Genomic DNA, 15,665 nt, shown 5'->3' with positions numbered 1-15,665 from the left:
TATTTTGATCAAAGGAGAAAAGAGTATTTGGTGACTTACGTTCATGTCAAACAATTTTATTATATTGTATTTCTAACTTGGAAATGGAGATAGAGACTCATAATCACTTTTTTTCTTTTTTTTTTACAAGGGAGTCACCACTTATCAAGGTCTGAAGGCCACTCAAGGATAAGGGTTAGTGAATGTAAGGTAGTAGTGTAGTAATCGCTAATGGTGTACATTGGGTAGAATTTGATTATTTAAGGGGATGGTTCGACAAGAAATTAATTTGAAGGCTACCATGCTGTAGTCAACTGGGAAGCAGGCCAATGAAACAGTGTTCAACAGGCGAGGATTCTAGAAAAGAAGCTGCGTTTGTGAAATCTGCATTTAGATTTAGGCACAGATATATAGTGGGGAACTGTTGATAGTGATTGTAGCTAGTCGGATGATTTTTTTTTTAAAGTTTGACAAAGGGAGACCATAGATTGGAGCACAGGCGAGCACTTGCTATGAAAATAACGATAGAGCAGAGACAGGCTCTCAATGTCTCTTCTGTGAGAAAGAGGCCACAGGAAAGAAAAAAGTGCATTACTTACTAGGTTCCAAAGCCAGTTTTGAATATATTTTGAAACTTCACTGGAGACCATCTTCCCGGCCATTACCTCCTTCTTCAGGAAATTGAACTGGTTTTTTAAATCATAATTACATGAGGATCTAAGAATTTTAAAACTAGTGATATAATTTTCTTTTTTTTTTTTCTCTTTTTCATATCTAGCAATATATCTTAGATCGTAAAGGGCTACTATTTGGGATTGTGTCTTATAGAGTACTGTGGGGAGTTGAGCAGCAAGATATCTGTTCACATTACATTTAAACTTCTGCAGGTTAGTATAGTCAAGGAAGCAGGAAACAAAGAAGGAATTTCAAATTCGAGCTGCTCAAAGTAAGAAATTATTGAAGAGAAAACCTTTCCGTCATCTACAGTGAAGAGGTGGGATTTTACTGCTTGTCAGGTTAGTTAGGAGTATGTACGTTGAAGGGACACAAGTGCTATGAGTTCATCAGAGCACATTCCATTAAACTACTTATAAAATAGAAACAGATGTGACATTGTAGTGATGGAACAAAGGGTGGAGCTTGGCTGATAATGTGCAAGCTATTAGATTGGAGAACACTAAGAGAGACATTTTTTTGAACACTAACAGAGACTGTTTTTTGAACACTAACAGAGACTGTTTTTTGAACACTAACAGAGACTGTTTTTTGAACACTAACAGAGACACTTTTTTGAACACTAACAGAGACACTTTTTTGAACACTAACAGAGACACTTTTTTGAACACTAACAGAGACACTTTTTTGAACACTAACAGAGACACTTTTTTGAACACTAACAGAGAGAAATTAGTGGTAGATGCATCAGTCCATAGGCGAATTGTGGCTTTGTAAAGATATAGGATGCTCTCTGGTGAGAGTAATTTTCTAGTATGGTAGAGGGAACCCACCTTCTTTGCAGCAGGTTTGGCAATATCCTCAATGTATTTGTTCCAATTCATATTGCCTACTAATGTTTGGCCGAGGAGTTTGAAAGATGAATATTTCCCTAACAACTGAACTATTTAGGCAGGCCATGGTTTCTAATTCTAATCCTTTTAAATTCACTAAGACCTCTTCTGCTGCTATTTTATATCATTGTGATGGTGTCTATTTGAAATTAGTTTCTAGATGGATTATTGTATGAAAGAAATGAAATCAAAAGACATGTCATATACTAGGGATCCTATGCAAATATAGATTAAGTCAGTGTAAATTTTGACAAGGACCACAGTGAGTGCATAATGATAACCCAGATTTGCAGAAAGGAATTGTTCGCAGATACGAGTGAGATAAAGTTGGAGCAGAGGGCAACAGTTCAAACTCTATAAACAAAATAGGATATAATGAATGACATGTTTTTTGAGTGAAAAAAAAAAAGAAGCTTTTTAAATCAGACTCTCCATAGAAGTCGTGCAAATGAAATCCCACTAATAATATAAAAAAATAATCTAAACAGAATGTTGCCTCAGTCTCTGTCCATGTGTGTCATTCATTTGTGGCCCGCAACACTACCCCCCCGCCCCAGCCGCTCCACCGCCACACTACCCCCCGCCCCAGCCGCTCCACCGCCTCCCACCAAATGTAAACAAGAATTTTTATGAAATATTAAATAGTTCTGCTCGGATAATGTCAGCGCGTTACTTATGTTAAACTGCATAAGCACCTGTTAAAAACTATACAAGTTCTATAATTGAATATCCCCCTCCAAAAAAGGAACGAAAAACAAACCGGCAGCCCCCCCCCCAAAAAAAAAAGTGACCATAAAGTGAGTGCATTCATTTCTTCATATCTTGGAAACTACTTGTTTCTTGGAATTTTAACCGTTAGTGGTAATTTTAAATGATTTTCCGAGGGTGGAAACAAAGCCCCCCCCACTCCCCAAAAATATCGTGGCCACAAAGTGGGTGCTCATTTTACGTTAAATTATTATAAAAAGGGTTATCCTGACGCTCCGCACTCCTTTGTTTACCTCGGAAGTGACGTCACACAAATCTTATAATACGGATAGCTACAATTGTAAAAATAATTTGTTTTATTTTTCTTTCATTTTGAGCTCCTTTTTCCTCCCGTTTGTTTTTGTTTTCTACAATTAATAAACCAGTTCGTTGTCAGCGACCTCAATTACCTATAAAAAACAAATTAGAGTGGTCGGTGTTCTGTAGTAGCGGATCTGGATATTTACCTTTTTTTATATAAAACTATTAGGTGGAAGCACAGAATAGTCACAAAACACCCCCTCCCCATGTTAAGAATGGCTTTCGAAATAACGCTATTTATTTATATGCGCCGTAGTAAAAATACCGAAAAATATTGAAAAAAAAAAAAAAAAAATGTCTTAATATCAGAAAAACTAGTCGGCGCCAATTTTAAAAATGTGAAATTCGTTTTCAGCAAAATCGAAAACTTTTAGATCATTTTAAAGTTGAATTGCAAATCAACTGCAAATCGACACGAAAAAAAATAGCACGGTCGGTAAACTGCACAAGTTTAACAAAAAGATTTGGCGGACTTGTACAAGAGTGCCCACCCCCTAAAAATGCATGTTTTACAATTTTTAAAAAACTTTTTCCCAACGATAATCATAGATTATAGACTAAAGCATCATAATAGCAGAAAAAATTTTTGTTAAAAAATTATGACTTTTGAGAAGAGGGTTCGCTTTCTCGTTATAACGTTCTAATTCATTGCTACCTGACTTAATGTCCATTTCTTTACCGGCGTGTCATAAGAAACCCTTCTTAAAAGTCATTATTTTATTTTATTTTTTTCATTTTTTTTTTTTCTGCTAATATAATACTTAAGTCTGTAATCTACGATAATCGTCGGAAAAACTAACAAAAAAAAAATATTTTAAAAAAAGTGTGAACAACATCATTTTTAGGGGTGGGGTGGGCGCCGATACTTTTTATTGTAAAAAAAAAAAAACTCATGAAAGTGAAAAGAATTTTTATGATTTTTATCAAAATTAAATTAATGAAAAATCGACGAAACATTTTGAATTTAAAAAATAAAAAAATAAAGCTTTAGGATTGAAAAAAAAATAATAATAATAAAAATATTTTTTATCGCTTATACAGTTTAACATCCCCAGCAAAATCGTTTTCTTTTCATTTTTGCAAAGTTCCGTCCGTGGCAAGAAAAACACACCGCCCCCCCCCCCCCCTCAGCGAAATGTATTTTAAAACTTCACAAGCGATTTTTTTCTTTAATAAAAATCATTAAACAATTAAAATTAAATAATTCCTGAGTAACAACAGATATTTCAATTTAATATTTTTTTAATTTCCATTTCCTTTCAATGAAATTATAAACAAATTAAAAATAATTTAATTTTTAAATACATTTTAATCAATTTTGAAAAAAATTTTCAGTTCAAAAATTGATTTCCATTTTGTGAAATCATCTGAAATAATTTCACTTCCAAATAAATTTCAACATTTTTTTTCAAAATATGATTAAAATCAGTTTTCCAAATTTTTCAATTTTATTTAAAATAATTTAATCAAAATAAATGTATTATTTCAATTTAATCAATTTATTTTACGTATACATTTTAAATTCATTTCTCGTTGTGAGACTCTCTCCAGATTAATTGTATAATTTTTTTTGAATGTAAATATTTTTTTATTAATTTATAAAAACTAATTTAATTCTATTTTAAATCAATTTTTCTAAATAATTATTTTTTATTTATTTGAAATAATTCAATCAATTTTTCTCTTCAATATCAAAAAATGAATTTGAAAAGAAGTTTTTTTAAGATGGAAAATATTTACTTAAATTTCATATTTCTTTTAAATCTAATTTTTTTTATTTGAAATAATTTTATAATTTTTTTTAAAATAATTTAATCATCTTTTGCCAATTATTTTGCTATTTTTTTAAATGATTTAATTTTTTTTTCATTTATTTGAAATTGATTTTAAGTGAAATTCTAAAAAAAAAGCCCAGTTTTTTTTACCTTTTAGATAAAATTTTATATTTGTTTTGTTTTTTTCAAATTACAATCATTTTTATAGAAATATTTTTAATTAATTTAGAATAGATTTAAAAACTACATTGTATGATATGAATCAAATTAAAAATTTCATCAAAATATTTAAAATAAATAATTTTGAATTTTTAAAGATAAAACAAATTTATTAAATCAAAGTGTTTGGTTCAATAATTTTTTGACAAATAATTTTGATTAAATTTTAAATAGATCCAAAATAAAATTATTTTTATTAAATTAATCAACCTAAAATCTTAAAATGTTTAAAATTCTTTTTAACTTTTAAAATAAAACATTTAATAAATTATACATTTTTAATAAAAATTCCTTTAAAAATTATTTTTTCGGAATAAATTTCATTAAACAAATTAGAATTCGATTAAACAAATTATAATTTTTTTTAATTTAATAAAAATAGTTTTTTTAATTAAATTAAAAATTTTTTTTTTCAAGGGTACTCATGCAATCCGTGCTGAAATAATAACGTTATTATTTAAAAAGCCATTCTTAACATGGGGAGAGGAGGTTGTTTTGTACCTATTCTATACTTTAACCTTACAATTGAATAAAAAAATATATAAAACTTTAATTAAACTTGGAAATATTATTTTAAAAAATAGCGCGGATCAGTAAGTGCACTAGAGCACCTTTTCAAGATCCAAATTTCTGCAACTGTTTTTAATTAAATTTAAAAAAAAAAACGGCAAAAACATTTTTTAATGAAATGTTTTAATAAATATCGACTATATTAAAGATCGAATAATTTTCAATGAAATTAATTAAAGAAAAAGTTTAAAATGATAATAAAAAATTAATTTAAAAAGTTTAAAAAACAAAAAAAAGTAAAAAAAAAAAAAAAAATAGGCGATGCGAACCTCTTAATGGCGGGGACTGGCTGTTTACAATTGAACCAACCGGCGAATCTTCATTACTGCTACAAACGACAGGAGACGACTTTTTCGGAAGGGCTTTCTTGGCTTTTGGCATTGTCGGGTGAATGTTCTTTCTAAGGGGATTCAAAATTGAATTATTTTTCTGGAATTCGTTTCAATCGGCAAATCTCCAAGAACTAAATTTCTTCAACGTTTCTCGATTTTCCTGTCGCGACTTTTCAGCTTCTGTCGTCTGGTCAAATCGCAAACAAAATCTAGAAATAAACAAGGGCAGATAATTCGCACTTTATTTTAAACGTAACGGCAAAGAATTTAAAATTATTATTTTTAAATAAATGTTAAATATAAATATTAAAAATAATTTTTTTAAATAATTCTAAATTAAAATGATTCAAAACATTTTATTTCAAAAAATAATTTGTTTGCAAAATTAAATCCACCACAATGCATTTCGATTTAGTGGTAAATCAGTCAGTCATTTTAATGTAGAAAATTATTGTTGTAAAGGGTTAATTTAACGTGATAAAAAAATTGGGTTTGCTTAACTCACTTTAAAACGTTTATTCGGCCCGAAAAACAGTGTCGAGCGTTATGTGAGAACAAGAAAATGGCCGCGAGTTGACACCTAAATGTTTACAGTTTTGAAAATGACTTAAAAATAAAAAAATAAATTATATACAAAATACTGTCAGAACCTCAGTCACCCAATATATGGCGCGATGATATATAGTGGATGGGTTTCTCACAGTATTTTGTGTAATTTTTTATTTTTAAGTCAATCTTAATTTTTTAATTCGAAACTATTTTTTCATAAAATCTATTTAGTAAAACCAATCCGAAGAAAAAACGCTTAAACTGTGTAAATGGGCTAAACGGAGTCTTACAGAACCGAAGTGTTGTATTGTTTATGTTGCCATGTTTTTGTTTGTTTATATATATATATATATATATATATATATATATATATATATATATATATATATATATATATATATATATATATATATATATATTTGGATTTTACCGTCATTGGATAGTTTATCTTTCACCAGACTATCCATTCACGTGAACTCACCTTTTTCTTCACCATATTCCCTCTGCTTCACTTTTTGTTATCAAATAAGATCTTTGACTTACTTTCAGTTTCATTAAATACTTTTGTATGCAAAATCCGATCCCGCATTTTGCTAATTCCTACCCTCTGATGAAAAGGAAAGTATTTCTTCAAAACTATCCACTTATTAAGTGTTTCCTTTTTAGATTAAATATGTTTTTAACTCTTTTTCAAAGTGTTTTTTAACGTGTTTTATTAACTATTTGCTTTTATATATATATATATATATATATATATATATATATATATATATATATATATGAACAAATGATTAATAAAACATGTTAAAAGACGTCTTGAAAAAGAGTTAAAAACATATTTAATTTTAAAAAAGGAAGCACAAGATAAGTGGATAGTCCTTAATCCGCGGAGTTTCGAAGAAATACTCTCCTTCTCATCAGAGGGCAGGAATTAGCAAAATGCAAGATCGGATTTTGCATATAAAAGTATTTAATGAAACTACAAGTAAGTCACAGATCTTACTTGGTTAAAAAAAAAAGGGTGAGGTAAGGGGAATAGGAGGTAAAAGAAAAAAGATAAAAAGATTTCACATGAATTGGTAGTCCGGTGAAGGGTAAAAATCCAAGAATGGTAAAATCCAAAACGGTGGAATTTAAAATCTCCAATCCAATGGGTAAATTCCAAATGGTCCAAAATGATCCAAAAGGCAGAGTTCCTTGGAAAAAAGCGCAAATGGAATGAATTCCAAATCATTAAAAGAAAAAGCACAGGAGAGAATATTTAAAACACGTCTGTCAAGGCTGGAGGAATCAAGTAAATTAAGGTTTAAAAAAAAGGGTCGTTTTTTAACGTGGAGAAAAGGAACAAAAATAAAAATTGTCTCAGTTGTGAAGGATTTCTCCTCCACTGACAGAGAACAAGAACTTGAAGTGTAGCATCTGAAGAATAGATACTGCACTTTGATCTTGACCCGAAGGCCAAAGGAGGTTTATTGTTGTCCAAATTCCAAGGAAGACCAATAGTTGCTACATATGAGAAACCAACTTTTGCAATAACGCAAATTCATTTTCAAAGGTTATCAAAAGAGGTGGAGAGTACTGGAAATATGGGGAAAACTTGTTACTCAGACTCAAGAAAACACCACAAGTTGTTCTCAAAAAGAAATTTTTTATCACCTGTGTGAAAACTCCTAGTGAGTAATAATAATAACGTTAAGATTACGAAAACACTTGTTATGTTGAAGTCTGCTGAAAGTTATGAAGAGGTAACTGCAATAGCAAAGAAGGATGACAAATGCAGATGTTAGGTTAAAGACGATGCGTATCGTGGTTTCTTGTTTACCAAGAAAGAGGTAAAGTGTATGGCAATGATTCAGGATCAACTGGAGCAAGGTTGAGATTTTTATGTTCTTGAGATAGCTGGTAGCTGGATATAAGTGGGTATTGGTAAGGATAGCTGGATATTAGTGGGCATGTGAACGGGTAGCTGGACATCAGTGGGGCACTGGTACAGGTAGCTGAGCCATAAGAACTGGTGGATGGAAGTGTTGAAACTATAGGAGTGAGCTGAGGTTGCAGCAGGAGTAAGCTGGAGTCACTGGAAGCTACAGGAATGAGTTGGAGTCGCTGGAAATGAGCCAGGGTTGAAGCAGGAACTGGAATGGCAGCCTGTGAAGGGAAGTTCTAGGAGGCATGCAGCAATAGAGAGTGAAGTGTGCATCGCATTCTGCCACCCCTGGTCCCCACAACGACTGGGAACACCACTTAACAAAAGTTAAGTTAGGATGGAAATGCTTCTGAACTGGTGATTTGCTGTGAATACTACTAGCTTTATGGAGAGCCATTCATGCCACAGGCTTCACGGCTAGTAATGTGTGTCACTAAACAATGAATGACTATAATTAATTTCATGCCATATTACTTACAGTTAAAAGTGTCTTTGATGTTTATTTACTGTATTTAATTTAATCTAGGTTCAAATTAATAGTTCTTTTTGTTTAGTCTTTGAACGATGAAGTTTTGTTTTCTCTTTGCTGTTGAAGAAAAAGTTGTTGCTATTTTTAACACATGTGATCGTGGTGTATTTCTGGTATTGTCACGTTTTTGCCAATGGCATGTTTGTGTTTGCTTCGTTTTAATTGTAAACAAAGGAGCAGTAACATGAGACCATGACACTTAATATAGGGTGAAGGGGCTTCCTTGTGTACTTTCACTTCACAATTTAATAAATAAAGCTACCATAAAAAATCAATTAAAAACAGTAATTGTAAAGATAGCCATATTATCGACCATGCACTAATTTTATTCGAATTTTTTTTTAATATTTAACTTTTCAAACTCATCATTAACTTTCAATCTTTTGTTAAATTGTTACTCAATGAAAAATAAACTAAATTACTTTGTGATCCTTTAAAACAAAAAGAATTTGGAAACCTTTAAACCTCCAAATAAAAAGTCATTAAAACTGGCCTTAAAATTATTAGCACATTTAAAAGATTAACAGTTTATGAAGATATTTACATTCAATAATTTTATAAATAGAGGTTAAAACTATATTAGCTAAATAACAAATAGGTATAAACAATTTGGTTCCATTAATGATTTAATGATAAAGTGATAATTTTATTCAAATCCAAAAAAATCCTATTTAAATAATAAAAACTGTTCAAAATTTAAAAAAACAACGAGAGAAATAATACAATGGATGTGTAACCATTAGTCTTAAATACAGACTTAGATCTGATGACAGAGGAAGATTAAATTTATATAATATAGTGAACTGTGTGCAAAGAAAAGATTCTGATTGCATGGTCATGTTGAAAAAATGAATGAGAGTTCTTGTGTTAGATGTAGAACAGTTGAGGTAGCATGTCCAGTTCACATAAGGTTGCCAAGGAAAACATAGAGGGGGAGGAGTGATAAAGATGTACTTGAAAGAAAGAAGGATAAACAAAAACCTAGCCAGAGATAGGTTACTTTCGAAGTCTATTTCTGAAAGCTGTTTGAAGAAAAAAGAGAAGAAATAAAAAAAATTTTAAAATAAAAGTAAAAAGAGCACCGGGCAACACCGGGTAGCTACACTTTATAAATGTCTAAGCGAATTGAACAAAAATATGGTTATGGGAGAATCGGCAAGAGGTTAAAATGTATAACATTTTTCTATTCAATGTCCTATCTTTCTTCCCCTTCCCTTGTCTTTTCAACCCCTTCTTTCTAATAGACACATATAGTGAAAAAATAAAACTAAGGTCTCTAGAGCACTACTGAAATCATCCAAATAAAATTATGAAGACCTCCAAAGCATTGTACACTCATTAACCTTTATCCTCAAGTGGCCTCCGGGCCTTGATAAGTGGTGACTCCTTTGTAAAAAAAAATCGTTTTTTTTTTCTTTTAATGACTTTTCCTATCTTTTTGAGGGGTTTCTTTTATTATTGTGTGAATTTTATTATTTTTTATTGAAATTGATCAAGACAAGGCATGAAGCCACTTGATGTAAGGAGTTAACAAGAACGAAAGATGATTATCGAAAAGACAGGAGATGTTTCTTGACCTGACCAAGATTATAGATAGAAGGAAAACAGTGAGCATAGCACATTTTAATAGTATAGCATGGATGAGATTGAACATGAGATGGGCGATTTTCAGATTATCGAGTGTGGTTTCTGTCAGCACAGACAAATTTGGAAGCGAATGGTTTGTTGAGCCTGTTGGGGACTTGCATAAATCCCCTGAAATAAATAAATATTTAAAAAATACGCTACGAAATAATGTAAAATAAATTTTTGTTTATTTTCGTTAAAAGAAAAGAAATTACTTTTTTGTGTGCGCCATGATGGCAATCTGTATGAAAGAAGGAAGGGAGGAAGAAAGTGAAGACTTGAGAGCATGAGAGAAATGTACGTGACGAAACGAAATATCATATTCCAAAAATCATATAAATTAACCATATAGTTTATTTTTACAAAAAAAAAATCGTTTAAAGCTATTAATAGGAATTCATAGGCATTACAACAAAAATCTAGTATGAATTATTGTTGAGTTATCTCCTCTGTTTTTTCTTTGTTTTTTGGGGGGTTTTTTGTTTGTTTGTTTGTTTTTTTTTTTTGTTTTTTTTTTATAGTATATTCAAAACAGCAAACAAGACAATAATCACTTCTTGGATATTCATAAAATTTGATTTTCTTTATAAAAATAAAACCACTTGATCAATTTACGTGATTTTTAGAATATGATATTTTTGTTTCAGCAAAAATTTCGGACAAAAACTGAAAACATTGTTTTCAAGTAAAACAATATTTTAGTATATTTTTGGTTGATTCAATCAAAACAAAATGATAAAATTTAGTTTTTCTTTGCTTTTGTATTAAACATTTAAAAAAAAAATAGTCACCTGCTCTCAACTAAAAACAATGAACATGAGTTTATTGTCCTAAGGCATGTTAATAAAAAAAAACGGTTATATTTTCCGGTTAGAAATAAGATGTAGCATACTGAAATTCGAAACCTGAACGCCAGGTAACATCCAACTGCGATCAGTGGAATTCGGTCTCTTTGCAATTTTTTTATCAACAAAAGTTTTGTTTGTTTTTTTCAAGAAAAGATGAATGTTTATTTTTAAGCCGTAAATTATTAGATGAAAGTACAGTTTTTTTTTTTTTTGTTTTTTTTAAACTTACATTTTGGGTTTTTTTTTTGGTATTATTATACAAACACCGTGACAGCGAATTAGTAAAATCTTTTACGTAGTATTCTGTTACGTTTCGGTGTGCTGAACACGAATCTGAAAACTGGGTTAGGGTTAGGGTTAGGGTACATTTTTTTCTACTAATTCGCTGTCACGGTATTTGTATAAATTTACCTTTTTTTTTAAGAATATTCGAAGAAAACATTTTTTTTTTGTCAACATAAGTTAAGAAAAGATGAATGAATTTTTATTACAACCGTAAATTGTTAGGTGAAAGTACAGAAAAGTTTTTTTCAAGAAAATTTACAAATTATTTTTGTCAACAAATGTTTAAAAAAATAAATAAACAGAAAAAAATACCAAAAATATCCCCCAGCACCCAAAATATAATTTTTAAAAATTACATTTTTTATACAAACAAAAAAATGTTGATTTAACATTTCAACATTTGAACAATGCTCAGCTTAATCCGGTAATTGCTGGTCAAGCCCAAGCCATAATTGATAGAAAATTCTGAGGATCCGGGTCAAATTCTACAAGAGTACCAATTATTTTATTAGGGGTGCTAACAAGAAAACGCTCCTAAAGATGTCTTCCTTTGATGCTTCTTGGGTTTTCTTTGCTGACTCAAAGGGGCTAAAGAGTCCTTTAGAGGCCAGATGAAATCAATGCGCCCTCCACTGTGTGTGGCCAAATCGCTTAGCATGGATGCTGATTTAAGAGAAAATAAGTCCTTATTTTATTTATGATTGGAGAGGTGGTGTAGCAAGGAGTCAATACAACCAGAAAAAAAAAAGACACAGCCTGGGTGGAGAGAGGTGTGAAAAAAAAAGTTTAAGCAAACAGTAAAATAATTCAGCTTTTGTTTTAAAAGGAAAAAGTTCTATTACGTAAGCTTTGAAATAAGAAAAAAAGGAGTAGGTAGGCAGACAGGCTCGAACTTGTAATGCAAAATAGGAAAAGAAGGTGAAAAGAAAAGCAAACCACTTAACCCCCCCCCGCGGCATGCAACTTTACTGCCGTTCAGATTAAGGCTAGTCATTGCAAGTGCGTATTATGACTTTGCAAAAATGTCTACGAAAAACTTACCCCTCCTTGTATAAAACTGCCCAGTTGAAGGTGAAGGAATTAATATTTTTGGCCAATTTTTTTAATATTTGTCGTCCGAAAGATTGAGGTTTAAAACGATACTGGTTTCTTCACTTTCAGTCCGAAGTTTTTGCAAGACATACAAACATACACACACATATTTTGCCCTTCTATGATATAAATCTCAATCGTCGGTTTGTGTGAATGTATGTATGTATGTATGTATGTTTGTATGTCTGCCAAAAACTTTCAACAGACACAACGGATCCTGACAAGATCAGTATCCTTTTGAAGCTCAACGTCTTGGACGACAAATATCGAAAAATTGGCCAAAAACATTAATTTCTTCACCCTCAGCTGGACAGTTCTCTACAAGGAGGGGTCGGTTTTTGCATCGACATTTTCGCAAAGACATTGTCTTGGTTGGATTGACTACACTCAATTTCAACGCTCAGCACTTCCCCTTTGCGCGATGGAGACATCGGCTAAGACTTCACGTTTTTTTTTTTAACCTTCTTTTCCTCCTTTGCCTTAGAGGTTCAAGACTGCCTGCTTACTACCATTTTTTTTAGCACCTCTCTCTCTACTCAAACTGCCTATTGTTGTTTTGATCCCCCCCCTCTCAGCTACTACCATTTTTTACCCCCCACCCTCAACCCGGGGTTCTCCTACCCACATCCAGCCAACGCCAGGCACCTTCGCTACGGTTGTTTTGAGTCCCTCCCTCCAGGGGTTCCTTACTACACCACCTCCACATTCCTGCTACTTATATATATATATATATATATATATATATATATATATATATATATATATATATATATAGATAGATAGATAGATAGATAGATAGATAGATAGATAGAAGAAGACAACAACAAATCTCTAAGTCAAACAGTTATTTCCTTTGCATCGGTGACTTTTTATACAAAAGCGCCGACTGCATCCTATTTCATTCTGACGGCGATCCCTGTTCTGTCGGATTGAGTGCCGACAATTAATCCTTGTCAAGTATGAAATGGGTAGCCAAAATTATTTTTAGGTATTTATTCAACACAGTGATAATGAGTGACGTCCCTTGCACGATATTAAGCAATGTAGAGTAACCTCCCTTGAAAATAACAAATGACTATGTCGCTTAGCAACGGTAAGCAATAATATTTTCTTTGCCGAATAATCAGAACAAATCAATTTAAAACAAACGGATTCTTAGATTTTATATATATATTTTTTTTATTAGATTCTTTTTCGACAAAATGGCAACTTTATTCAGTGAAGTGAACTCGACACCCAGACAAGACTGGCACCTCACGAGCTCAGGGGTTGGCCATCAGTATCGACCAGGAATCGATTTCTACGATTCCAAAGATCAGGTCATTATGCAAGTTTTTAAAAATTGTTTTATTTTTTTTCTCTCTTTCTTTAAATAAATGAAAATATACACATACGTATGCGTCAAAGTATATTCAAACAGCAAACGTTTCTTAAGACACTCGAAATTGAGTTTTACAGACTATAAAATTGACTTTTAATGGTCCTGTTAGACACACGTTTTCCATTTTTTGTTTGTTTTTAATTATTAGCAGGGAGATCCGACATTGCCGGGATTGAATGAGAATCAACGAATGTTCCACACCATACTTTAATTGTCATCAAAATTGGTGAAATTGTCCATTTTTCAATCAAATCAATTGATTGCCTGCTCTAGTTGGGGATCCACTACTGCGTACATCCGGAGGAAACTCCACATGACTTGCCGCAGTGATTTAGTCCATAATATATTATAATCTACATTGCAATGTAGAGAGCGTACTGTTGATTTTATAAAATTATTTTTATATAATGGCTTAATTAAAGTTTAAAATTTAAAAGTCAAGTATCATGTTTCAGTTGTGCCCTAAACAGAACATTCATTTTGAATGCACCCCTGTCTTATCAAAGAGTCTACTATTGATTTTATACGCCAAGCCCTTTTGCTTGTGCGGTGATAAAATTTATCAAATGCACTTGTGATGTTAGGCTGTATAAGTTGTTAACTTTGTTTAAAATCGGACTGTTACTTCTTTAATTAGTTTTCAATTGATGATTAACCATTTTGGATACTTATCAGGGGCATTTTGATACAAATCGGATCTAAAAACACTTCCAGACACATAAAATATATTTGTATGGAATTTACATAAAAATCGGCCCAGCTGTTTCAGAGTTCATAGGGAATGAACGCACACACACACACACAGAGTATCTTTTACATATAAGTAAAGATTACGTATATTTTTTGTATTTAGGGTGAGTGTTAAGGAGGGACATGTAGGCTAATGATTTTCAAGTTGAAATTTAATTTAAATTTTATCCTTGTTTAAATCGTCGTACTAGTGTCCTGAGTAGACATTCGGATGAAAATGTTGTAATAAGACTGAGAAGCGATTCCGACGAATGCTAAAACATAAATGACTCTAATAAGTTGCCCTCTTTCTTTCTCTGCTTCGTTTCGATTCACACTCCATGTCACTTCCTAAAACTAAGCATTTTCAACAAATGGAAACCTTTCAAACCTTAAAAAGTAACACATACATGTGAAAGTAGTAAGCCAATACAAAAAATAACTCCTATAAAATAAAAAAAAAACAGCCAAAAGCTTGGAAAACAGAGACTCCATCATTGGGCTGTACATGAAAGAATACAAGAACGTCGCTCAACCCTTACCCCCGTACCAAAGGCATGGAGAGGAAAAAAAATGAAAAAGACTCAATGACTCGCCTACCAGCCTACTTTATCTCGCACATGCATTTCTACACACTAATAAAGTCAGGCGAACAGAAATAAACTGTTACTCACATCTACAAGGGGTGTGCAATAAGTAATGCTCCTGACCCACAGCAGTAGAGCAACGAAACTTGGCACAGTTATTAGTCTTTCTCTACATAGGAACCACCCAGAGTTATGCAAGTTATGCATTTCTCCCATCGTTTAATGCAGTTCTGGGGACCGTTTTTTTAGAACACCCCAGGTTGGTCCTCCAACCACCATGTGACTTCAGAAATCATCATCTGGGAAATGCTTTCCTTTCAAAAACAACTTGATGGCTGGGAAGAGGTGAAAGTCAGAGCGTGCAAGGTCAGGAGAGTAGATAAGATGGGGGAGGATTTCATAACCACACGCCCATGCTTCTGATCTGACAACATGCGAGTTGTGGACCGGAGCGTTGTCCTGCAGGAGGAGAGTACCTTTGCTGATCTTGCCCTGCCTCTTGATTTTGATAGCTTCCCTTAATTTCCTCAAAAGTGAAGCATAATAGGTTCCTGTAATTGTGGTACCCTTTGCCAGCAAATCCGTCATCACTACTCTGTCC

The 15,665-nt window shown here is 32.0% G+C and overlaps 2 protein-coding genes across 3 annotated transcripts in view; one reads left to right on the top strand and one right to left on the bottom strand.

Moving 5' to 3' along the window:
- The window catches only part of LOC145266435 (synaptonemal complex protein 3-like), a 32,297-nt gene extending 26,569 nt beyond the window's left edge, over positions 1-5,728 (bottom strand). Inside the window, exon 1 of the mRNA XM_080122107.1 lies at positions 5,449-5,728. Within this exon, the coding sequence (XP_079978233.1) occupies positions 5,449-5,560 (112 nt within the window). The 5' untranslated portion in view covers positions 5,561-5,728. The remainder of the gene's footprint in view (positions 1-5,448) is intronic.
- LOC145266434 (stabilizer of axonemal microtubules 3-like) overlaps positions 1-15,665 on the top strand; it is a 65,889-nt gene that overhangs the window by 12,537 nt on the left and 37,687 nt on the right. Inside the window, exon 1 of one of the 2 annotated variants that reach the window (XM_080122104.1) lies at positions 13,444-13,686. The exons of the other annotated variant lie outside the window; for it this stretch is intronic. Within the exon in view, the coding sequence (XP_079978230.1) occupies positions 13,570-13,686 (117 nt within the window). The 5' untranslated portion in view covers positions 13,444-13,569. Of the gene's footprint in view, positions 1-13,443; positions 13,687-15,665 lie in introns of those variants that run through there. 2 annotated transcript variants of the gene reach the window in all.

Source organism: Euprymna scolopes, chromosome 41 (genome assembly GCF_053919585.1).
Source record: "Euprymna scolopes isolate OS-2025 chromosome 41, ASM5391958v1, whole genome shotgun sequence".
Lineage (NCBI taxonomy): Eukaryota > Metazoa > Mollusca > Cephalopoda > Sepiida > Sepiolidae > Euprymna > Euprymna scolopes.
Note: the sequence above shows the minus strand (reverse complement) of the source record. Positions and strands in the feature narration are given on the sequence as shown.